Source organism: Myotis daubentonii, chromosome X (assembly GCF_963259705.1).
Source record: "Myotis daubentonii chromosome X, mMyoDau2.1, whole genome shotgun sequence".
NCBI classification, from domain to species: Eukaryota; Metazoa; Chordata; class Mammalia; order Chiroptera; family Vespertilionidae; genus Myotis; species Myotis daubentonii.
This window is the reverse complement of record NC_081861.1, coordinates 63,622,643-63,649,084: the sequence shown is the minus strand read 5'-3', so window position 1 is coordinate 63,649,084 and position 26,442 is coordinate 63,622,643. Positions and strand designations below refer to the sequence as shown.

Here is a 26,442-nt window from a genome sequence, read left to right as displayed (position 1 = left end):
TAAATTTTATAGTTCAAGTGTATTTAAACATTGATTTTAAAATAAGCTTTCTCATATGCATGCATACAAGTCAGTTGGTTGATCTCTTACTCCCCCGCCTTCCCTCATAGGTTGGACAGACACAGACAGGGGGTGGGGTGGAGGGGTGTGGGGGTGGGGTGTGGGGGGGTGTGGGGCGGGGGTTGGTAAGGGCATGTGCTGAGCGGTGGGGGTGGCCGGGGAGTGGTCAATGGGGGAAAAAGGAGACATATGTGATACTTTAAACAATAAAGAATTTAAATTAAAAATAAAATAAAATAAACTTTCTATTTGTTTCCTTTTATTTTATTACTCTGCCTAATTAGTAACCCATCAACTGGGGTGAAGGAGAGTGGTGGGAGGTTACTTTCCAAACAAACCCCCACAGCTGCTGAATATTTAGGTTCCAGGTGTGTATGTGTAATAATTCCTTCCTTAAAAATTCCCCTTTCCCCCAACACACAGGCTTTTTATCAGCCTCATAGGTAGGGATACAGGTAAATCTGATCAGCTTGTCTGGATGGTTAATGGAAACCATAGAGATTACAGATATATATATTTAATTTATCTTGTTGAAAGTATTACAGATGTCCCCCTTTTCGGATATTTCTTATAATATATTTAGGTAAATGTTATGACTGTGTTTTGAAGGTTAACTGTTAATTTCACTTTTTTAGGGTGATATTCTTTGCTAATCTGGATTTTTCTCTGTAGATTTATTTTCTTGGTTTTAAAATTCTTCTATATTATTCTTGTTTATTACTGACTTTCTAACACCCCCTTTCCCTCTAGCTGAATTAGCTGTGGTATCCCTAAATGCCTATTTATAAGCTCTTTTTTAAGATCAGTCATTTTTGTTTTTGGTTTTTTTTTGAGCTGCTGATATTTCTTGAGATGTCATTCAGTTCTTGGTTACTCTTCTTTGATACAGCATATTGTTTAAGGATATTATTGGCTTTGGAAAATAACAAACCTGGATTATTTTGCTTTAATCTTTTTGTTGTTGTTGTTGTTAATCCTCACCAGAGCATATTTTTCCATTGACTTTTAGAGAGAGTGGAACAAGCGAGAGTGAAAGTGAGATCAAGAGAGGGAGAATGCGAGAGAGAGAGAGAGAGAGAGAGAGAGAGAGAGAGAGAGAGAGAGAGAGAGAGAGAGAAAGAGAAAGAAAATGAGAAAGAGAGAGGGAGGGATGTTGAGATCCATGTGAGAGAGACACATTGATTGGTTGCCTCCTGCACCCACCCTGACCGGGGCCAGGGATCAAACCTGAAGCCCAGGTATGTGCCCTTAACCAGGAATGGAACCTGAGACCCTTTGGTGTATGGACCAACACTCTAACCACTGAGCACACCGGCCAGGGCATCTTGCTTCCATCTTTTAACAACTATGGGCCATGATTAAGTTACATTGTATCTATGAGCCTCAGGTTCCTTATTTGTAGACTGGAGATAAGTAATGGAATATACTTCAAGGGTCGTTGCATAAATTAAATCTTAAAACATATTTAAAAGTGCTTCGTATGGTACCAGGAATGTAGCTAACCTTCAATAAATTATACTTTTGCTGTTGGCATCCATATTATGGCTACCTATTCCTTCTCCTCTCTTACCATTTCAACTTTGTGTCCACTAATGTTCTGTCCTTCAGGTTCTTTGTGATGCACAGCTCTAGTGGTAGGAAGGGCTCTCTTATCACACCTGATAGAGATCCTGTTTAAATTCAGAAATTACCAGCTTTCAGTAGCTCATTCAAAAAATATATGGTTGCTCCAAGGGCCATTAGCAAGGTATTGTATACTGAGTGAGTTTGAGGGACTTTGGGGCTGATCAAAGGAAAAAGAGGCCCAGGAGATGACAGTAGTATGCAATGAGGTTTATTTGAGTGATGCTTTAACAGATTTGCATGTAGGGGAAGCCCCTCAGAGCCTGAGTCCTTCCAGAGACAATAGTAGGGGGGAAGGGGGAAGCACTACCCAGAGGGGAGGAGGGCAGGGGAACTCATGAGAGACATACAGGGTGGAGCAAACGTAGGTTTGCCATTGTTCATATGGAAAATAATACAATAATTAATAAATAATACAAGAGTGAACTTTTGTGTACTTATAACTGTAAACTTATTTTTGCCCCACCCTGTATATGTCTTCATGTCACCCAGCAGCACAATGGAGAGTCTTTGGGTCAGAGAGCTCCTAAGGGCAGTAGCTATTGGGGTCTTTTGTAGCTGTTCCATTTATTTTATGTTTGGCTGGGAGATGTTAGGTGGAGTTTTACATTGTATACAAAGTAGGCTGGCTCTCAATGGCTGGAAATGTGCTTACCTGAGCTATATTTAAAGCCATTGAGTGGGTAAAAACTGGAGTTTGGCATCTGTAGGCTTTTAACGGGTCTTGACTATTATGAAGAAATAAATAACAAAGGGCCAATATACAGAGGCCATCTTTTACCCATTTATAAACATATCCAAAGCTATTTCAGACCCAGTCCCTACCTCAGGAAATTAATACTCTCCAGTGGGAAATTATATACGATGATAAATGGTATAATCAAGGTTTGAACTAAGAGGGACATCAGGAAAGATACCCTCTGGGAATTAAAAAAAAAGCCACTTTTGTGGTGTCCCAGGTTCTGTAAAGCATATTCTAGCTGAGGAAAACATTCAACCTTGTTGGCTACTGCTGACTGACACCATGCTTCATTACTTTTTTTTTTTTAACTCTTGGAAATATGTTTATTTCGCAATTAACAAAAGGTAAGAAGAAAATGAATTTCCTGGATTTTCCCCCTGTCATGGGCACTTATTTTTTTTTTTTTTACACTTTGCATTCAACATTATTTTGCATTAATTTCAGGTGTCATTACATTTTAAGTTTTAAAAAACTTTGTCACCCCATTGTTTATATGTTCATGTTTAGTAACTGTCTGCAGCTTTGGGCCTACATAGAGTTTCATTTCTGCATTTCATGTGAAAGAAAATGCCTCTCAGCATATTTTATTATGGTTTTACTAGAGAGGAAGAGGTCATTCTAGTACATTCCTAAAATAAATGGTCACCATTTAAAAACTCAAATAGAAAGGTGCTTGAGTATAGTTTGTGAAATTTGAGATATTTAGAACTCAATAGCTATCTGAAAATGGAGAGACTTTTCAACTTGGTAGAGCAAACTTGTACTAAAACTCTTTTTTAAAAATATTTATTATTAAAAAATTTTTTGCTCTTTATGGTATTAAAACTCTTGAACAAATTCACTGTAGGAAATGGGGCTTGGAAACCCAGGGATGTAATACCGCGCAAATAAAACCCACTCATCCTCTCGTGCAAGTCTCAGGAAATTCTTTTTCTCAAGATATTGTAAGGACTTCATCCCCAGCACCCAGTGGGGAAAGGGATACCCCAAGTCCCCTGATAACGTAAGTACTAGAGGCAGTCTTTATGAAGAGATTTAGATCCCAGGACAAATGTTTTGTTGTTTTTTTTCATGGAAGGGGTAAGTTATTTTCAGTTCCCCCAGCTAAGACTCCGCAGGAGCTTGATCTCCTGCTGCGTTAGTTTTCGAACCCTTGTACTGAAATAGGAGGCCTGTTATTTCTCTTCTGTCTCCTTATGTACCACTGCTAGTGTCGCCAGCCTTACCTACAGAAAGGAAAATACCGGGTTTTTGACATCCTGAGTTCGAATGTATATTTTCTACAAAAAGTGTTTCAAAAGAGGATCCAGTTGGAATACCACTGCTAGTGCTGTTCTGAAGGTGTGATATGCATTAGAGTTTGTAAGCTGATTTGGGGATTCAACCATTGTTGAGAACATTGTCTCTGTGGCCAAGTACAGTAATAGTACTGAGCCTATGAGTTGATCAGGGCTATAAAGGCCTATGTGCGTCCAAGCTTCAATAGTATTGATTGTGGCCATTAAATAAGTAATTTTGTTTGAAATAAGTAGAATATTCTTAGCAATTAGAATGGTGCTTGAAGAGAACTCAATTTAGGAATATTGTGAATAACCTGGCTATGATTCTGGTGCTGGCTCATTAATTTGGAGCTAGAACTCATGACAGCACAGTAAGAGAAATTCTATAAATGTTTAAGCACATCTATATTTGTATTTCAATGATCTACTGATTATAAATTTTTCTGTCAGTTGCATAGTAACATTTTTCAAACTTTCTAATCCTTAATTGGCTAAACTGTTATAAAACCAAATTACTCAGCAGTGAGGAAAATAGAAATTTGGCCAAATTGCTATTAAAATAAGCTCAGAACTTCTCAAATTTAGCCCACATAACTTTGACTTGTTTTACCAAAGAGCACCTGCCATACGTAGTCTGATTGTCACTGGCCAGTTTACGGTGTGCAGAGATATGTCTGTATCTCTCATTGGTTTTTGGGAAACCCCATGACAGGACTTAATTTTGCTGGTCAGCCACATGTATTGCAGAAGAGGTTGCTAGCCCCTTCATATTTTTTGGCTTTATGCAAAGTACGATCTATATATTCATGTATAGGAGACATGTTGTCTTAAAGTCTGGTTGGAAAGGAAAAAAACATGTTTTCTGTATCAAAATCTGAACTATTGCTGTGATTTTGCAATATTAAGAAAAAAAAAGAATCATCTTGAGTTGCCTGTAAATTTTCAGGCAAAGGGACATACAGTTAATCATTTTTATGTTGTAAATGGTATAGTGATCACACACTATATAGAAGGCCTCACGGGCTAAGTATAGTTGCTGACTTATTTGTGATTCTTCCTCCATCTCAGCTAATTCAAATACATGAAGAGTCCATTGTGGACAAAGAAATGTTAGAGTCTAAGAAATTCTAGTTCTGTCACAAAAAATACTAGTACAATATTTGCTTTGTTTAAAATAAAATATCAAAAATTTAAAACTATTTGTTAATTTATTATGATAGTGTTTGTAAAACACAGTGACATAAATGAAATGTTTTTGCAATGTGTTCTTTTTATTTTACTTTGACAGAATTTGTCACTATATTTAGATAAAATCCCTTATCCAAATTAAAGCTAACTAAATAACTATTTAAGGAACACTATGGGACAAAAGCTTTAAACGGTGTTATCACTGCTCAGCATAGGCTTGTAAGCCAGTGAGGGGAAAAATGAAGGTTACAAAATTTAAATTCTTTTTTATTCCTAAATTCTTTCAAAGATCCTTTTTAAGTTTTCTGAAATTTCACATCACTTTTGTGTACCTTATAGTCATGTTTTGCTTAAGTTTTTAAGTGTTAAATATTTGTTATAATATTTAGTTATTTAAAAAGTTCTTGTTATGAGTCTAAATAAGCAGTGTTTGTTTTCCATGGGGAGAGGGCTATCTACTTTCACTTCGGAAACCACTTTTATTAGGTTGTATCTTTGAAAACGTGTTCCAGGAGCTAAATGACTGCCATACAAATGGACTTTTAGACCACAACCTGTTCCTGAATTGGAAATTATCTACAAATTCAAGAATATCAGTTAAAAGTACTAATAGTGAAATTAACTTAAATTATTGGTTGGTTTATGTATCTTTCCCCACCAAAAGTATGTTATAATAATACCTTATTCACAACTCAGGTATAATTTTCTGGTTTAGGCGATTCATACTCTTGAATCTTTAAAGGAGTGAATCATTTTGTTTTGTCAGATTAATTTTGCAGCTACATCAGAAAACTAAATGATGTGGTTATTTATAAAAGCTACTTGAAGTAGATACATCACCTCACAATGATTTGCCATGTATCTCCAGAGTGATAATCATAGCCATTTAGAGGTTATTTGTGTGTTATAAAGATGGTAATCATAACCACAGATATTAAATTACTCTATTTAATACAAACAACAATCATATGTCTGGGTACATTGCTTCAATAACAAGTGTAATTTTAAACAAAATTATATATAGTAACTGCCTTCTCTATTTCTGTTGCTACCATACTGGTCTAAGCTCTTATCAGCTTACAACTGGATCTCTCTCTCCTCTCCCCCAAACCCCCTCTCAATTCAGCAAGTCATGAAAGCTTTGAATGCTAAACATGTGCTAGAAACTAAAAAACTAAGGACACAGTTGGGACCAAGAGAGACCTAGTACTTACTACGCTGAGTTGGCAGTGTAGCAAGGAAGACAACATTGATACGGAATTGTAGTTTGATAACCATGATGTGTTACAAAAGCAGAAGTCAGGAACCATAAGATGATAACAGGACCAATTGTAACCTCAGCTAATATCAGAAAGGATGAGAAGGAAATGGCCTGGTGAAGAGGGAGGGGGCTGTGGTCAGAGAGCTGTAAGCAGAGCAGAGTTTTAGTACACAGAATGGAAAGGCCAAGGTTGAAAAAGATCTTGAGCTCTAATCAATATTGTTATACTGATGAAGACTCTTTTGCAGAATTCAGAATGTGGATGGAGGTTATAGAGTTTGGATTCTACTCAGATTAAAATGCTAATCCTAATGTAAATGTTAATCCCAACTGTGCAATTTATTAACTTTGTGACTTTAGGCAAATGACTTAATGACAGCAAATTCCTTTATCACAAGATTGCTGTGAGGATTTAACTGAGGCACTGAATGTAAAACTCTTAGCATAGTGCCTGCACATAATAAATGCTCAGAAAATGGTAGCTAGTATTTAGGTAGAATTGACCACATTGCTGATCTCTACAAGCTGCCTTTTAATCCTTAGATTCCTTTTGCCATCTATCCTGAATATTACGGCCTACAACCCTTCTCTGAAATTCTAAAATCTGAAAGCTCTGAACACAGCCTTTCATCATTTTGCCACAAAATGTTTGAGCAGCTATAAAGTGCCAGCTACTGTTCTATTAGAAATCCAAAAATGAATAAGACAGGGAAATTAAGGGCTTTGCTGTTAGGGAACTTGTTTTCTTGAATCTATAACATAAGTAAATAAGTGAACAAGATAATTTCAGATAGTGGTCAATGTTGTGAAAATAGTAAGACAGGTCATGTGACAGGGCCTAGGGAGGAGCTACATACCTCAGAATCTCATAGTTGAGTATTTAATTATTTGTTTTTATGTGATTAGTTTTCATTCCCCAGTTATATTGTAGATTCCTTAAGGGCAGAATCCTTTCTTAAGCATCTATGTGCCATAAAGTGCTGGGCATATAATGGATACTCAGACATATTAATGTTTAGTTGAGACATTTGTCTTTTATTAAAACAGAAGGTACACATTTATTTTTTAAATATTGAGTCTCACTTGGCTAACTTATTGATCTAAGAGCATCTGTTGTGTACAAGGTACTGGGCTGGGTTTTGAAACATTCGTATTTGTATAAAGCTAGCTTTGTTTCCATTCCTGTTGTTTTTATAGACTAAGAAAGAACTTTCATGTCCAAACAATTTTCCCATTTGAAATGGTTTATTACAAAGCAAATAAACATGATTTCTATACCAGCAGAAGAAGTTATTACTCTTAAAAACCTGGATGATTCTTGCAGTTGTTTCTGATTAATTCAGTACTAAGTGACTTCCTCCAATTCATTAGTGTTAACTTTTTTAAGACCTGAGCGGCAATCACACATTTCCTGATTGCTTGGCCCTTAGCCCTCAAGCTGAGCATGTGTGTTACTCCGGAGAGACTGCTGGAGTCCCATATTATAGTCACCTGTCTTGGAAGTGCAAGCTTGAAGTTCATGTTGAGACAATTAATTTAAGATTGAGCATATCTTGTTATGACAGATTAATGAAATTTATCCAGTGCAGTGACATGGTCCTTTGGATCAGAAAGAAAACTGAAGCCCTATGCGGTGATGTCATACAGGGGGGCCTTGACTTAAGAGTTTAATTTGTTCCGTGACAGAGCTCGTAACTCAAATCACTCGTATGTCAAATCAAAAAGTGAACGAGTGAGACACGTGATGCTGGGCTGATGTTGTGGTGTTCACTGTGACATTCGCTGTGCCAACTAGCGGTGGGGTATCTGAAGCTGGCTCGTAACTCGAATTTTAGCTAGAAACTCAAAGCAAAAAATCAGCCAAGAGAGGGCTCGTATCTCGAAAAACACGTTAGTCGAGACACTCGTAAGTCAAGGCCCCACTGTATTTGATGAATACAGATTTTGTGTGTTAAAAGTTTAAAGAGCATCTTGAGAAGAAAATCCTAAAAGGAATTTTTTTCTTGTCATAAAAATGGTGGAAAGAATTTTGATTTGTAATAGCTAAAATCTGTGGTGGGTTAAAATTTGAGGCTTTGGCTCTAGCCAGTTTGGCTCAGTGAATAGAACGTTGGCCTGTGGACTGAAGCGTCCTGGGTTCGATTCTGGTAAGGAGCACATGCCCCGGTTGTGGGCTGGATCCCCAGTAGGGGGACATGCAGGAGGTAGCCTATCAGAGATTCTCTCTCATCATTGATGTTTCTATCTCTCCCTCTCCATTCCTCTCTGAAATAAATAAAAATATATTTTAAAAAATTGGGGTTTTGACTTGACAGTACTTCTGAAATGATGTCTTTATAGTTACAAAAATATAAAAGTATTGCTTTGTTAAAGTGATAAAATGAACAGGTTTAAATACTAATAACAGCATAGTAAAGAGGAGAATAGGAGCATAATGCCTATAACCTCATCTTCTCAACTATTAGGTTTTGCCTTCTGGGGGTGGAACCATGTCTCTTTAAATCCCAGTGCCTAGCACACTGCTCATTGATCTATCTTCTATTATCTGTGCTATGATGATGGAAGACAGCAATGCCTAAGACTAATGTGGGTGCCTAAAAATGATCTTCACTATTATAAAGGAAATGAAAGAATGTTTTGGAGTAATTTTAAATATAGGTGGTAATAGTTTAATGATTTTGAAAACCAAAATTTGTTTTCCTCTTGTCTTCTTAGAATCAAACTTCTATATTGATCTTACTTCTAAAAATCAGACTATATATAACTCTCTTGGTAAAATAAATACAACTGACAGGTACTCAACTAAAAAAAAAAATCCTTTAATAAAGTAGTTGAATGCCTGAACAGAATGTTCGGCTTGGTTACCAGGGGATTAAATGGCTAGATTGGTTTTACTGGTTTATAAAGTTCAGGGTTCGTACAGGATCTGGAAAGTTGGAAGGCAGGCCACTGAAGAGTAACTACTTCCTTCTGTTACTGCTGCTGATCTGAAGAGGTATTGGGCCAGGCATGTTGTCTAGAAATCACACCCTGGATCAGTGGTTGATACGGATGGCCTTACTTATGGGCCCTTCTAACATGGAAATTATATGGAGGTTGTGTTAGGTACTATCCTATCAAGAGCTCTCAGAATTTCTCTATTGTGATTTGTTCTTTCATTCATCTTATGTTCAAGTGAACTGCAACCTCCTAAAAGGAAGAGCACATACTTATTTTGTTTATGATTGTATTCTTAGTGCCCAGCACTGCACAGATGAATAGTAGATGCTCAGGTATTTGTTCTTGCACATGGTTTTCTGTGTCATATTGCCCTGTCCTTCTTAGAGAGTAGGAAACTTAAAGCTGGGTAAATAATTGACCCTTCATCTTTATTGTGTTGGCTAACATTTATTTTCTCTAAAACTTGGTGGTGAGACTTTTGAATTGTATGCAATTTAGTTGTCTAATTTCTGTGTTACTAGAGTAATTGTGCGATGTTTATAAAACATTGTATTACCATGTAACATTAGCCATAAGAGAGTTGCATCTTTACATCTTGCTGTTTTTGTTAATTTCTGCCTGATTGAGAAAATTAAAACTTAATTTTCTTGCAATAATGACTCTTGCATTTCAATCAGAACTTTAGCATTAGAGTTTATAAGTAAATCAACCATTTCTCCTATTCTTAAGGGGTTGAGACTTTGGAGTGATACTTTCATAATTATACCATACTCATATAATACTGTACTAAGTTATATTTAATATAACTGATTATAAATGAAGTTTAATAAACTCTGATTGCTTTACTAATGCACAAGCTTACTGCTTTCCCAGAGTTGATTTTAATGAAAATATATGGTCACTATACTTATTGGTGGAATATGCCCTCATCTTAATGACCATTATTGTTAGATTTGTGAAATAAAAACTTACTAAAATGACTTTAATCAGTGCTTTTAAATCAGGGGTGTGACTCAAGTTTTTTTGGTCATTTTTTAGAACTCCATTGTAAATCTATAGCTTGTATATAGGGATAAAATCCATAATGTCTGCTTGCATGTGATGTGAGAGACAGATGCATGCACATTTATAAATAACCTTCAGATAAAATTTGAGAGCTTATCCCTGTAGAGCATCATTATAAATGAGACTGTATTTTATTACAACCATGTAAAAATATGTTTTAAAAGTCACTTTACGTAAAAATGACTGATTTATTCTTATCAAAGAAACAGCTCTTTACAGTTCTCTAAAGTTTGTCTTTTTGCTGTTGGTTTTTGTCATTGTTCTTAATTCCTTTTATACCTTCATTTTTTTTAAAGGCTCACCTGAGGATATACACTCATTGATTTTAGAGAAAGAGGAAGGGGGAAGAGATGAGAGAGAGAGAGAGAGAGAGAGAGAGACAGAGAGACACAGAGAGAGAGAGAAACATTGATATGAGAGGGAAATATCCATCAACTGCCTCCTGTATGTACCTGGACTAGGGATCAAACCTACAACCTTTTGTGTAGGGCATGATGCTCCAACCAATGGAACCACCTGGCTAGGGTGTACCTTTCTTTTTTGACTGCTATAGAAAGGCAATTGTGTGGCAGAAATAATTTATTTTCTATGTTAGATAATTTAATTGTAACTGATACAATAATTTCAGTGTATTTTTCCATGTATAGTGGCCAAAAATCATCCCTTCTGAAGCTGAAAACTCTTCACATCTGCTTAAAGACTTTCCTCTTTAATAGACCACATTTTTTCTTTTTTTCTGAACATTTATAAAGAAGAGTTCTAAACAATGGCATCAAGAAGATATTTATGAAAGTAGATTTTTACATGAGGGAAATCTATAAGAAAATATCCATATTAGCCAAATGTGCATAGTTATACAAGATATACACTCTGTAGTTGAATGAAACTTATAAATCAAGAAATCACAAGCAGAGTGTTTTTTCTGTATGGTTCTCTATCACAAGTAATTGCAATAATTTTTTACATGACTATAATTTCCTATGTGCCTTCGCATGCTCTGTTATTCCTGAAGATGTCTGTTAAAAAACAACAACTGTAAGAAAACACTAAAAAAGCATAAACCTTCTATGGTATTATTTTTGACTTTTGATTTATCAGTAATCAAACATTAAACTCAAAAGTAGCTCTAGAAAGAGAAATTTATCTAGCTATATGGGCATTTCAGGTATAGGGAGCAGTGGGTGCACTATCAGGATGTACTGGGCCATACATGTGGGAAAAGGATTTCCGGATTTCCATTTTGTTTTTTGTAGCATATGGATCATGAGCAAAGAGAATAAGTAGAAGAAATAGAACTAGGGCTGAACAATACAGGACTTTTAATGTCATATTAAGGCTATTAGTCTTTTTTTTAAATAATATTTTTTATTTTTCAATTACAGTTAACATACAATATTATATTAGTGTTAGGTGTACAACCCAGTGATTAGACATGTATATCACTTACTGTAATCACCATGGTAAATCTAGTACCCATCTGACACCATATATAATTATTACAATATTGTTGACTATATTCTCTATGTGGTACTTTACATCCCCATGACTATTCTGTAACTACCAATTTGTACTTCTTTTTTTAAAAAAATTAAATCTTTATTGTTCAGATTATTACAGTTGTTCTTTTTTCCCCCCATAGCTCCCCTCCACCTGGTTCCTACCCCACCCTCTGCCCTTACCTCCCCCACTATCCTCATCCATAGGTGTACGATTTTTGTCCAGTCTCTTCCTGCACCCCCCACACCCCTTTCCCCCCAAGAATTGTCAGTCCACTCCCTTTCTATGCCCCTGATTCTATTATATTCACCAGTTTATTCTGTTCATCAGATTTTTTATTCACTTGATTTTTAGATTCACTTGTTGATAGATATGTACTTGTTCATAATTTGTATCTTTACCTTTTTCTTCTTCTTCCTCTTCTTAAAGAATACCTTTCAGCATTTCATATAATACTGGTTTGGTGGTGATGAACTCCTTTAGCTTTTTCTTATCTGTGAAGCTCTTTATCTGACCTTCAGTTCTGAATGATAGCTTTGCTGGGTAAAGTAATCTTGGTTGTAGGTTCTTGGTATTCATCACTTTGAATATTTCTTGCCACTCCCTTCTGGCCTGCATAGTTTCTGTTGAGAAATCAGCTGACAATCTTATGGGTACTCCCTTATAGGTAACTAACTGTTTTTCTCTCGCTGCTTTTAGGATTCTCTCTTTGTCTTTTGCTCTTGGCATTTTAATTATGATGTGTCTTGGTGTGGTCCTCTTTGGATTCCTTTTCTTTGGGGTTCTCTGTGCTTCCTGGACTTGTAAGTCTATTTCTTTCACCAGGTAGGGGAAGTTTTCTGTCATTATTTCTTCAAATAGGTTTTCAATATCTTGCTCTCTCTCTTCTTCTGGTGCCCCTATAATTCGGATGTTGGTACATTTGAAGTTGTCCCAGAGGCTCCTTACACTATCTTCATATTTTTGGATTCTTTTTTCTTTTTTCTATTCCGGTTGGGTGTTTTTTACTTCTTTGTATTTCAAATCTTTGACTTGATTCTTGTGATCCTCTAGTCTGCTGTTAGATCTCTGTATAATATTCTTTTTTTAGTCAGTGTATACTTAATTTCTATTTGGTCCTTTTTCATATCCTTGAGGGTCTCACTAGATTTATTGAGGGTCTCACTAAATTTATCTGCGGTTTCTAGAAAATTCTTGAAAAACCTTATAAGTTTGGTTTTGAACTCTATATCCAGTAGTTTGCTTTCCTCCATTTCTGTCATTTGTGACCTGTTTCTTTGTCTCTGCATTTTGGCTGCTTCCCTGTGTTGATAGGGTGGCTTTCTCTGTTAGGTGTCCTATAGGGCCCAGTAGCTTAGCCTTCTCAGTTACCTGAGGTGGACACTCTTGGTGCACCCCTTTGTGGGCTGTGTGCACAGTCTTGTTGTAGTTAAGCCTTGATTGTAGTTGGTATCACTGGGAGGAATTGACCTCCAGGCCAATCAGCTGTGAGAATCAGCTGTGTCTATGGTGGGAGAACTTCTGTGCTGGAGACACCCTTCTGGGGCAAGACTTGCTACAGTGGAGCTTTGTTGCTCACTGAGACTGCCCCTTGAGTGTGTCCCTTATGGATCTGAGGAGTTGTAGTTTGGATGGACCCACTCTGACCACTGGGTACACTGGCACTTGGATCTCTAAGGAGATGCTAATTTAGCCTCTGCCTGAGGCTACCCAGCAGGAGCTATGGAGAGATCTGCAGATTATTCTTCTTTGTTTGGGATTTGGAGGTGCCCAGATGAGGCCCAGCTGTGAAGCAATGCAAGCTGCTGTGGGGCCTTGGGCCTTCTTTTGGAAGTTCTGGGTCTCTTTGACCCAGCTGCAGTTTGTTAGGTAATTTTAGATTGCAAAGGGCCAGGTCATTCATATGCAAAAGCCTCTGAGCACAGCTTGGGTGGGGCAGGGTCTCAGGGAATCAACAGGGCAGAGCAAACAGCTATGGCTGATCCTCAGTCCTACCCTAAGAGGTCCCGAGTCTCAGTGTCCTGGTAATCGCTGCAAGCACCTCTGAGAGAAAGCCGCCCTTGAGTTCCGCTCACTGCCAGACAGTCCAGTTTCGACAGTCCAGTTTCTCCCCGTATGAGTCTGGGTCCCCAGAGACTAGCCCGGAACTGGAGTTCAGAGTGGGAGCATGTGTCTCCCTCCCGATTAAAAAAGACAACCGTGTCCTCAGTTGCCAGCCCTTTCCGCGTGCGCCTCGGTACCTCTGCACTTTACTTCCGCACCTCCTCTGAGTCTCATTGTGCTTTTCTCTTTCCTTCTAGTTGTAGAATTTCTATTCAGCCAGCCTTCCTGTGGTTCTGGATGGCGTCTGTTTTGTCTTTTAGTTGTATTTTTGAAGTGGTGGCACGAGGCAGCAATTTCCGGTGTTTACCTATGCCGCCATCTTGGTTTCTCCAAGGCTATTAGTCTTTATCCTGTATTAGAAGCCATTGACTATGAACAGGTGTATGACAGTCATAATTTTTAGTGTGCCTTTGCCAAGCAGTGCTCTAGGCATTAGGGGTGCATCCCTGAATCAAACAGATGAATATCTCTATTCTCATGGAGCCTACAGACAAAAAAAAGTAAAGTATAGGCCAGTGATGGCAAAACTTTTGAGCTCGGCGTGTCAGCATTTCGAAAAACCCTAACTTAACTCTGGTGCCGTGTCACATATAGAAATTTTTTGATATTTGCAACCATAATAAAACAAAGACTTATATTTTTGATATTTATTTTATATATTTAAATGCCATTTAACAAAGAAAAATCAACCAAAAAAATGAGTTTGCGTGTCACCTCTGACACGCATGTCATAGGTTCGCCATCACTGGTATAGACCATGTTAAAATGTGATAAGTCCTACTGAAGCAAGGAAAAGTAGAGCACAGTAAGGAAAGTCAGGCATACCCAGAGGAGATGTTTCCATTTAAACAGGATCGATAGAGTAGAGCTCACTGAGCAAAAACTTGGAAGGGGGATGGTGGTGGTGATGGAGTGAGCTATATGGATAATTGAAAAGAGCAGTCTAGGCAGAGGAAGGAGCTAGTGCATGAGGCTTATTGCCTTATTGAGGAATAGTGAGGTGGTCAGTGTGACTGAAGCAGAGTGGATGAAAGGGGCAGTAATAGAAGGTGAGGTCAGAGGGATATAGCGAGTATGCAGATCCATAGGGCCTTCTTTGTAGGCTATTGTAAGGATTTTGACTTTCACATGCAGTGAAAATAGAGCGTCATTGGAAAGCATTGAGCAGAAGAGTGACATGATCTGATTTTGATGTTAACAGTATCACTTCAGTCTGTTCAAAATTAACTGTAGGAGGTTGAAAATGTAAGTAGGGAGACAGATTAGGAGGCTACAGTGGGGCCTTCACTTACGAGTTTAATTCATTCCATGACGGAGCTCGTAACTCAAATTACTCGTATGTCAAATAAAAAAGTGAACGAGTGAGACACGTGATGCTGGGCTGATGTTGTGGTATTCACTGTGATGTTCGCTGTGCCAACTAGCGGTGGGGTATCTGAAGCTGGCTCGTAACCCAAATTTTAGCTCGCAACTCAAAGCAAAAAATTGGCCGAGAGATGGCTCATATCTCGAAAAACTCATTAGTCGGGACACTCGTAAGTCAAGGCCCCACTGTATTCCAGAAATCTAGGTAGGAGGTGATGGTGGTTGGAACCAGATCTCTGCTTTAAGAAGAGGACCTTGGCAGTGAGAAAAGAGTGGAAGCAGAGGTAATTATTACGAGAGTTGCCTTGCTGACGATTAGAATCTAAAGTAGGATGTTTTGAGTGAGGATGAAGAGGGAACTGCAGGAAGATTACCATGGAACTTGACAGCTGCTTGACTATAGGGAATGAAGGAAAGGTGGCATGGGAATCTTAAGCCTGGATAAATGGAATGCAGATCTAACCATTAATAAGTGTTACCCTCCTTTGTGAAAGTCTGTCTGACCCTCTGAGACATTTTGCCCACTTCCTGCTCATGTAGTGCTCATTGGGTTATTAATTGTATACTCATTTTTCCCTCCTGCCACCCACCTAGAAGTGGTCTGACTTTTAGAATTGTGGCAGAATTAAGGAATAATTAGGAATGTAAAATTTAAGAATTCTGAATAATCTAAATTAGCATATAGCTTGTATATGGAGAATAACTACCTGATTAGCACTCAAAGAGCATAAAGTATATTGGTCAAATTGAGTTTAGTAGATGACATGTAAAATGTGTTGGGGAAGGACTATGGGTGCCAGGGGAATGGTCTTTGCAATGATGCTTGAGCCCTGGGTAATGGTGGCAAAAGGGCAGTTACCCACAAAGGGGTATCTCTGAACGTGAGATTATCATGAACTGTTTCAATTCAGTAATTCAGTCCTAATGTCCTAGAACTTAATTATACTCACTGAAAAGGTCACATGTTAACTAAGATGTAGTACCAAGTAATAACCAGATCTGTGGTCCTTTGGGAATTTACTCATCGTCTTCAAGCTTCAGTTTTGTCACTTGTAAAATGAGAGGTTTTGACTAGATGCTCTCAAATTCCATCTAACTTTAATAAGTCTCTAACTCTTTAATGTGTGATTTAATATGGACAAAAATATGTTAACTTATAAAAGAGAAAAACACTCAAGTTTCTTCCCATAGACAAGGTGATACTATTGCTAGCATTACTTTTTTTCTTCTGTCCTCCTATTAAACTGTCAACATTATATTAAAAACCGAGATATAGATTTAAAGCATTCCACATGTATGTGTACTTTACCATAGAGAATTTGACAAAATAAAATTATATTTTTTCCTAATTTACATTCTAACGTTGAAGATACAGATTTGTTTCTAGTCTTGAGTTTATAACCCCACAGAATGGGAAGAGAAGAAAAGCAGGCGTTGCTTGAAGAACTATATAATCTGGCTAATAATAAGGTGGACATACATATCCAGATGGTAACAGGGTAGTTGAGGCACCTTTGAAGCTTTGCCATTTTGCACTCTGATTTTACATTACAGGAGATCATGAAGTTTGTCATTGTGCATAAAACAGTTTCAGGTAATCCATGGGGAAAATTAAAGAGAAAATACCAGCTGGAGATAGTCTTAGGAAGTTCTCTCTTAAAATAGCTTCCTTTCTGATGTAACTAATCCCCCCTCTTTTATTTTCCTCAGGCAATAAAGATTGATTGGGAATTGTGTCAGCAGGATATAGTGAAGGCATTGTATAAAGATGTAGAAGTGTAGATCCCTGAGGGAATCGATGGATTGAGAGTAGAAAATGAAATGTGCAGATAATAGTGTGTTTGTCCCAGCTGATTGAGAGGAGGGTGATCTTTACAGCATTTTGTTGGTGCTACTTGGAGACAATTTCATGAGATCCGGAGACCAAATAATTCTCACTTCCTTAAAACTCATAATGGACTTCTCCCCATCAGTGAGAAGACCATATTTCGCTTAGTAAAAAGGGATGTGAGCACGCATGACCAAGTTGGTGTATATCATTAGTTTATGTTGTAGGAAATAAATGTACATGATGTAGCAGAAGGGTTAATTTCAATTCCTAACAGGCAATTTAAACAAAACTTGTTCTTCCCTAATCTTGTCACTTGGTTGGCAGTTCAAAACATTTATAATATAATAACTGCCCTTCATGCTAATTGTATATTATTGTAAGATCTTGAAGTATCTTCTGAATCATGAAGATTACTAAATTATTAGATGTTACTTTGCTTACTTTAGTATTGCTTTATTACTTTAGTATTATTGTATTCTGATTCTTCAAATCATGGTGCCTATGTATGTTATGTGGTAGTGTTTATTAACTAGAATACACCATTTCCAATGATTTTCAGCATTAGAAGTAGAGAGCCACATCCAAAAAAAGTGTTGGAGTTTTTGAGAAATGGGCATATATTAAAAGAATCACTAAGTTCAGTTTTATCTAGACTGTTTATAAAGATGTCCTTTAAACACCCATCAGATTTAACAGAGTTCTAGACTGAGCTGTTGTGTTATATTTTATTACTATTAAATATGACATTTTTCTTCTTATTTATATACTAGGGGCCCGGTGCACGAAATTCGTGCACTGGGGGTGTGTGTGTGTGGGGGGGGGAGTGTCCCTCAGCCCAGCCTTCCCCCTCTCACATACTGGGAGCCCTCAGGCGTTGACCCCCATCACCCTCCAATCGCAGGATCAGCCCCTTGCCCAGGCCTGACGCCTCCGACAGAGATGTCAGGCCTGGGCAGGGGACCCTCATTTCCCCCCATCACTGGTTCTGCCCCCAGCCCAGGCCTGATGCCTCTGGCCCAGGCATCAGGCCTGTGCAGGGGACCCCAGACCCCTCCAATTGCTGGCTCTGCCCCTTGCCCAGGCCTGATGCCTCAGCCAGAGGCGTAGACCCCCATCACCCTCTGATCACCTGATCGGCCCCTTGCCCAGGCCTGACGCCTCCACCAGAGGTGTCAGGCTTGGACAGGGGACCCCCATCTCCCCCCGATCACTGGCTCTGGCCCCCGCCCAGGCCTGAGGCCTCTGGCCCAGGAATCATGCCTGGGCAGGGGACCCTCATCTCCCTCTGATCACTTGCTCCACCCCCCGCCCAAGACTAATGCCTCTGACCCAGGCTTCAGGCCTGGGCAAGGGGACCATCATATCCCCCCAATCCCCGGCTCCGCCCCCCGCCCAGGCCTGATGCCTCGGCCAGAGGAGTTGACCCTCATCACCCTCCGATCACCAATAACCGGATCGGCCCCTTGACCAGGCCTGAGGCCTCCGGCAGAGGTGTCAGGCCTGGGCAGGGGACCCCCAGCTCCCTGCGGTTGCAGGCTCCGCCCCTGCCCAGGCCTAACACCTCTGGCCTAGGCGTCCGGCCCGGGCAGCGGGGACCCACAGCTGCAGCGGGCCCGCGATCGTGGGCTCCACTTTAGGCCCAGGCAAGGGACCCCTAGCTCCCGGGACTGCCAGCTTTGACTGTGTCCAGCTCCCATCGCTGGCTCCACCCCTACTTCCTGCTATCACTGGCCAGGGCGGCAAAGGTGCCTGATTCTCCAATCATGGCTGGGGGGCAGGGCAAAGGCGGCCCCAGGGCCGCCTTTGCCCTGCCCCCCAGCTCTTAGCTCCCCCCTGGGTTTCCGATCACTGTTAGTGGCAGGGGGCTTCTTCCTGCTTTCCCTTTCGCCTCCCTGCATTGTGCCTACATATGCAAATTAACCACCATCTTGTTGGCAGTTAACTGCCAATCTTAGTTGGCAGTTAACTGCCAATCATAGTTGGCAGTTAATTTGCATATAGCCCTGATTAGCCAATGAAAAGGGTATCGTCGTACGCCAATTACCATTTTTCTCTTTTATTAGTGTAGATATTTTTAAATTTATCTATCTATTGTAAAAACATGATCATTCATTCTAAAACTTTGAAAAAACTTGAAAGGGGTTTATGACTTCACTGTATGTTTTCTTATGTTTGAGCACTGTGGCCATGATGTCTGATCCAAATGTGACTTCGGGACCTTGGGCACCATCTTTAAAAACAAATAGACATCCCCACTACACCCTTTATTTTAAATTTTTAAAAAGTTTTTTTTTTCCTTTTGTAAAAAATGTGCTTGTTAATATATTTAAACTGTCTGATTATTTTTGACTAGTTATACTTGATAAAATAAAAATGAGAATTATTCAATTATTGTTTTATCTATGAGTTTCTCTTATTGACAGGTGTTTCTTTTTTTCTTTTGGTTTTAATAGAACATTCAAATAAAAACTTTGGCAGATGATGTGGTAAGGTGGTCTTTAATAGCATGTTATTGCATTACTTATGCATGTTGCTTTTATATTAAAGTGAGTGGACATTACAGCATTGATATATGTAAGATATAGAATGTTTGGATGTTTACAAAGTACAGTAGAATGGAAGAATTTTCAATAGAATGACTTCTTTGTTTGAATTTTAACATAAAACTATTATATGAAATCTCAACAAAATTTTGATATTATCATCTTGGTATATAACTTAACCAAATTAGAAAAAATCTCTCTGTGAATATCACTCTGGAAAATCCAGATGTTTCCTTTTTTGATAGCTTAAGAAAATTGACTGTGAATATGTTAACTAGTAATATGAATATTGGAAGAAATTAATGTAACATAGAAAGGAGGTTAAGTTCATTATGTTAGTCAGATATTTAAAATCCTTAAATATTTTTGAGCTGAATCTATCTCAGTAAACCTTATTAAAAGTTATGGGCTTTAAAATTTAAATGTGCCCTTTTATAGCTAAACTTTAAAGAAACAGTATTGTAAGCAATGCCAATTTTTACTTGGTGAAATTACCTATCTACAAATAATGTAAAATACTGTTAGTAATTTAAGGAGGTGAAAGTATTCAGATTAACTTCATTTTCTTATCAAGATATAGCTGAAAGCAAAAGCCAGTTTTCTAGATAGAAATGAAGGGCATAGTGGAAGATCAAATATATATGTAAATAATGCTACTCAGTAGAAAAGCCAGCTCGGCAAAAGTAAATATTAAATGATATGAAGGGACAGGAACAGAGGTATGTTGATTTAACGGTTGATTGCATATTTGAATGCTTTTATGTCCACCATATCTTTTAGTGAAATTTGACTGTTGAATATGTACTCAGCTTATTTGGGATTGCTTAATATTTTTTTCTTCAGTTGTTCAAAGATATACTACATATCTAAACCAACTTAATTTTTCTCAGAGTTTAAAGAAAATTTGAAAATATTGTTAAAGATGATTTTTAAAAAAATGAACCTTACTGTGAACACTGGGATAGAAACCAGAGACTCGTGAATTTAGCGAGTCACTTTTTCTGTGAAATGAGAGAGTTGGTTTGGATTATTTTTCAAGTTTCTTCCCGGCTCTAGAATATTATGATTTATATAATCTCTTTGTAAGTAACCACATACTAAAATCATTTTTGTAATCCTAAATAAGCTGCTTAAAACTACTCATATTTATTTCAAAGCACACCTTTTAAGAAAAAAAAAAGTGTTCTTTGAATCAATATGAAAGGTCTGTTTGTTTTTTTACTGGGGGTCAACAGAAACTTACATAAGTTGCAGTAATGACTTCTTGACGCTTTTTGTATTGTTGAAGTAATGTATAAGGACTCGGTAACCTGGCAGTGAAGACACGCAGTCCTTGCATCTGCCCTGTGTCTGCTTGTTTGTTTAACGTGAGCTGACAGTGTGCATATGCTTCCTAACAGAAACAGAATAAAACCGAGCTGCATTCAGTTTTATTGTCCTTACTAATTTTTGATGTCTAATGTTTTGTGGTTTAAAACAGAATGGCCTGTTCACGTGCAACTGGAGTCGTTAACCCACTTTATGTGAAATAGAAAGCTAATTATTAGAGATTGTACGTGGAATCAATGGTTCAGAGTCAATATCCATTAAATAGCAAGTCCTTCATAATAGTGTTTGTAGGATTAAGATATTTCTGTTTATGTTGTGTTTCCAGTAAATAGAAAAGGTGATGTCTTGTTGGTTCTACTTTTTAGGGCAGAAAAAAAAGGTAGAGGAAATAATAGTAATAGTAAGAACAACAATAATAAATAGCAGCTAAATGCATTAGGCATATCAATTTATTTTATTGCACAATAACCCTATGGTGTAAGTAATATCATTATTTACTTATGTGACATGTTAAATCATTGTGCTATATTACTTTTTATTTTTATATTTTTTAATTTATTTCAGAGAGGAAGGGAGAGGGAGGGAGAGATAGAAATATCAGTGATGAGAGAAAAATCACTGATCAGCTGCTCCTGCACACTCCCCACTGGGGATTGAGCCTGCAACCCAGTCTTGTGCCCTTGGCCCAAATCAAAACTGGGACCCTTCAGTCTGCAGGCCGATGCTATATCCATTAAGCCAAACTGGCTAGGGCTCATTGTGCTGTTTTGGAGATGAGGAAACTGAGACTATCTAATTTGCACAGGCAAACTGAGCAAGTAAAAGGCAGATTCATACTCAGGTAGTCTGCCTTCAGAATTCGTGCTCTTAACCACGATACTCTACTGCTACACTGAGCAAGTACTCACAGATACTTGTCACAATTTTTGGCACCTTGAAGAAGACAAACATTACTATAACATCCCCTTAGAACTCGATATCGGAAGCTCTTTTTATTTTCTTTCTCTCTTTCTCATGATTTGAAAGTTGCCAACAAAGACATTCTCCCTGAAACAACCCACATGACTTTGATGCAGGACTTTTTGTTTACCTACTTCCTGTGCAAAACTGAAATGACGGAGAACTGAGTTTTACTTTTTAAGGAATACTTTTCAGCCCCCAGACCGCCTAGGCTGGAGAGCTACTTCAGGGTTTCAAAATAGTACAATCTCTAACCGGAGCTTGCTGCTTAAAATAACATTTTGTCAAAAGGCAATAATGTTGTGTGTCATACTAAGTGCCATTTTGATGTTTCAGTTCCTTTTTTTTGTGATTCCCAATCTCCTTTTTAGGGCTTATTTGTTGTTGTTTTCTCTTTGCAGCGTGACCGAATTACAAGTTTTAGAAAATCTACTGTCAAAAAAGAAAAACATCTTATTCAACATCCTATTGATTCTCAAGTTGCGATGAATGAATTTCCAGCACCTCAGCCATTATACGATGAACGATCTTTGAATTTGTCAGAAAAGGAAGTACTGGATCTCTTTGAAAAAATGATGGTAAGGTGGACCCCTACTTTTGTTGTAATTTAAAAATGCGTGTGCCCGGAATAACACTGGGTTTTAAGTAGGTATGTTTGTATGGACTGTGTTTATGTCACATAAAGGATGGACCAGAAACTTGGCCGATACAGCAGAACTATTTTCAAAAGTATCTGTTTTTTGAGCTAACATTCCTACTTATCTCTTCCAGTTTGAGCTCCTTAAAGCAGAGGCTGTCTTACTTACTTTTGATCTGTAGCATTTTGTAGTCTCTGGCACATCAAATCAAATTTTCAGGTAACTAATTTGTGTTCCTGTTTCTATACAGCGAAACAGGCCTAAGTCCTCTTTGCTGCACAAGGTATCTTGTTCGGTATATGAAACAGAATTGGGAGGGAAGAAGTGATAAAACCATTAGTGGGGGGAGAGATATTATTTCCTCTAAGTTATTTCTATAGCAATAGTCACACAACCAACATTTCCTAGCATGTTGCTTGTATTTTATAGCTTGTGGTCTATGTTATTTCTTATATTAGACTAGAGGCCTGGTGCACAAAAATTTGTGCATTCTGGGGGGGGGGAGGAGGGGTCCCTCTACCCGGCCTGTGCCCTCTCGCAGTCTGGGACCCCTCGGGAGATAACGCCCTGCTGGCTTAGGCCTGCTCTCTGGTGGCAGAGGGCAGGCCCAATCCCTAGGTGCAGCCCCTGGTCGGGCTCAGAGCAGGGCTGATTGGGGAGTTGGGGCGCAGCCCCCTGTCATGCACAGAGCAGGGTGGATTGGGAGGTTCCGATGCCACCCCGTCACACACAGAGCAGGGCTAATCAGGGGGTTGGGGCACTGCCCCCTGTCACGTACAGAGCAGGCCCATCAGGGGGGTTGGGGCTCCGTACCCTGTTACGCACAGAGCAGGGTTGATCAGGGGGGTTGGGGAGCTCCCCCCTGTCACTCACAGAGTAGGGCCGATAGGGGAGTTGGGGCACCACCCCCTGTCACACACAGAGCAGGGCGGATCAGGGGGTTGGGGTGCCGCCCTCTATCACCCACAGAGCAGGGCCAATCAGGGGGTTGGGGCACCACCACTCTCACACTCAGGGCAGGGCCGATGGGGAGGTTATGGCTCTACCCTGTCACACACAGAGCAGGGCCCGTTGTGGGGGGGGGGGTTGGGGCGCCACACCCTATCACACACAGAGCCGCAGGGCGATCAGGGGGTTGGGGAGCTCCCCCATATGAGGCACAAAGCAGGGCTGATCAGGAGGTTGGGGCACCTTCCCCTGTCACGAACAGAGCAGGGCAGATAGGGAGGTTGTGGCCCTGCCCCCTATCACACACATAGCCGCAGGGCTATCAGGGTGTTTGGGCGCTGCCCCCTGTCACGCTGATCCTGGTGCCGGGAGGCCTCTCGGCTCCACTGATCCCAGTGCTGGGAGGCATATTACCCTTTTACTATATAGGATAGAGGCCTGGTGCATGGGTGGGGCTGGCTGGTTTGCCCTGAAGGGTGTCCTGGATCAGGGTGGGGGTCCCCACTGGGGTGCCTGGCCAGCCTGGGTGAGGGGATGATGGCTGTTTGCAGCTGGTCACACACCCTTCAGGGTGGGGGTCCCCACTGGGGTTCCTGGCCAGCCTGGATGAGGGTATGATGGCTGTTTGCAGCTGGTCACACACCCTTCAGGGTGGGGGTCCCCACTGGGGTGCCTGGCCAGCCTGGGTGATGGGATGATGGCTGTTTGCAGCTGGTCACACACCCTTCAGGGTGGGGGTCCCCACTGGGGTGCCTGGCCAGCCTGGGTGACGGGATGATGGCTGTTTGCAGCTGGTCACACACCCTTCAGGGTGGGGGTCCCCACTGGGGTGCCTGGCCAGCCTGGGTGACGGGATGATGGCTGTTTGCAGCTGGTCACACACCCTTCAGGGTGGGGGTCCCCACTGGGGTGCCTGGCCAGTCTGGGTGAGGGGCTGAGGGCTGTTTTCAAGCTGGCGGGTGACTGAAGCTCCCAACTGCTCCTTTTTTTATTTTTATTTTTATTCTGGGCCAGCTTTAGCTCTGGCTCCAGCTCTGAGGCCTCTGCTGCTGAAAGCAGGTATCTGGTTTGTTTGTGTTCTATAATCGAAACAATGTATAACTCCAGCTCTGAGATCCCTGCGGGCTGAAAGCAGGTTTCTGGGGTTTTGTTTAGCTTCTATATTTGTTACAGTGTTTCAAACTGCAAGCTCAGAGGCCGGCAAGGCAGGCCGGGAACGTTGGAGTCCTCCGTCACTGAAGCAAGCAAGCCTCATGTTCACTTCCAGCTGCCTGGCTGCTGGCGGCCATCTTGGCTGACAGTTAATTTGCATATCGCCCTTATTAGCCAATGGGAAGGGTAGCGGTCGTATGCTAATTACCATGTTTCTCTTTTATTAGATAGGATAATAAATATCATATTTTGAGTATTCACTAGTTTATGGTAGGAGAGGAGACAGATGAGGTTTGGGCCGTATTACACTGGCTTGCTTGACCAGAAAAGAAGTGGAGATCCTGACTCATGATTTCTTTATTCTCTCCCACTTAGCATTGTAATATTTTCAGGTGGATGTCTATTTATCTGGAGTTAGAGTTCACAGGAGTTCCCAAGGTCCCTTCACCCATACCAAAATAAAAGGTTACGAATCACTGCAAATCCAGACCCTTCTACTCTGCTCATTATGGAACAGCTTGTCACCACCCATCCCACCCCCACTGTTTCCCTCCTGTGCCTAGAAGAGGAAGTAATAGGCCTTCAATAAATATCAGTTGAAAGTTGTTGAATGAAGACAAACAATTCCCTTTATCTTTAAACTTTTCCTTGACTATTCCTTCTATCTCGCCACTGTTCCTTCTATCTGGCTTGTCCCCAACACAAGTCCTGCCATTTGTGCCCTCTTCAGCCCTGCGTGCCGTTTTCTACCTGCTCCTTCCATGCCATCTTTGAACCATCGTTCAGCAACCCTTTCTCTTGTGAAGCCTGTTATCTGCTGACCTTCCTTGATGATAAAAGCACCTGGCTATCCTTTTGAATTTTCCCTTGATTTTGGTGATTTCAACTATTGTGTTGACAGCCCCATGCTTTTTTTGCTCTTAGTTCTTTGATTTCCTAAACTCTCACTTCTGCACTTATACATTTAGCTAATTATTGGCACGAGTATGCCTTGGTTGGACTGTGTTATTCTTTGGAATGATTCCACCTATGTAAGATCTTTAACTCTGAAATTCTCCTAAATAATCTATGCTCTCTGTCCCACGCTTCTAATTTTACAAAATGTGTATTGTGTAGTGGTTATGAACAAGGCCTTTGGGGTCATTCCAACTTGGATTTGAATTCTGGCTTCGCCATTAATCGCATTAACTTGCAAAGGTTATATAAACATCTGTACATTTTGTTTTCCTTAACTGTAACAAAGACATAAAAGGATCTACCTCATATGCTTATCTTAAAGGATTAAAGGAGATGATAGTCATAGAATAGTGCCTGGCATATAAGCTCTCTGCATAAGTAATTTCATAAATGTGTTCCATTATCTTTCTTTATCAAATAAAGTTCTTTCTTTAGTTGCCAATATTCTAGATCACCTAGATTGCCCCTCAATTTACCACTTGGTTGCCTTATCTTAATAACTCCAAAGCAGTGATGATAACAACAGAAGCAGAAACATTCCTTGATTAACACTTTTAATTTTTTAAATAGTTTTTTTTTTAATATGTCTCTTTTCTCTCTTTTTCTTAAATACATTTTATTGATTTTTTACAGAGAGGAAGGGAGCGGGATCGAGAGTTAGAAACATCGATGAGAGAGAACCATTGATTAGCTGCCTCCTGCACACCCCCCATTGGGGATGTGCCAGCAACCAAGGTACATGCCCTTGACTGGAATCGAACCCGAGACCCTTCAGTCCACAGGCCTATGCTCTATCCACTGAGCCAAACCAGTCAGGGCAATATATATATATATATTTTTTTCTTCTCTTCACTCAAGCCTTACTCAAATTATACTTACTGCTTTAATCTCCCAACTGGTTACTAATTTTTACAGTATTGAAATAGTTCTTTGAGTTTATCAGTGGCATTGCCCTACTCT

General features: G+C 39.7%; 1 protein-coding gene across 5 annotated transcripts in view; it reads left to right on the top strand.

The window, feature by feature from the left end:
• DIAPH2 (diaphanous related formin 2) overlaps positions 1–26,442 on the top strand; it is a 936,081-nt gene that overhangs the window by 36,624 nt on the left and 873,015 nt on the right. For 4 of the 5 annotated variants that reach the window (XM_059679395.1, XM_059679394.1, XM_059679398.1 and 1 more), the window contains exons 2-3: positions 19,409–19,441; positions 22,189–22,365. In XM_059679395.1, coding sequence (XP_059535378.1) covers positions 19,409–19,441; positions 22,189–22,365 — 210 coding nt within the window. The remainder of the gene's footprint in view (positions 1–19,408; positions 19,442–22,188; positions 22,366–26,442) is intronic. The other variant, XM_059679396.1, reaches the window with a different exon arrangement.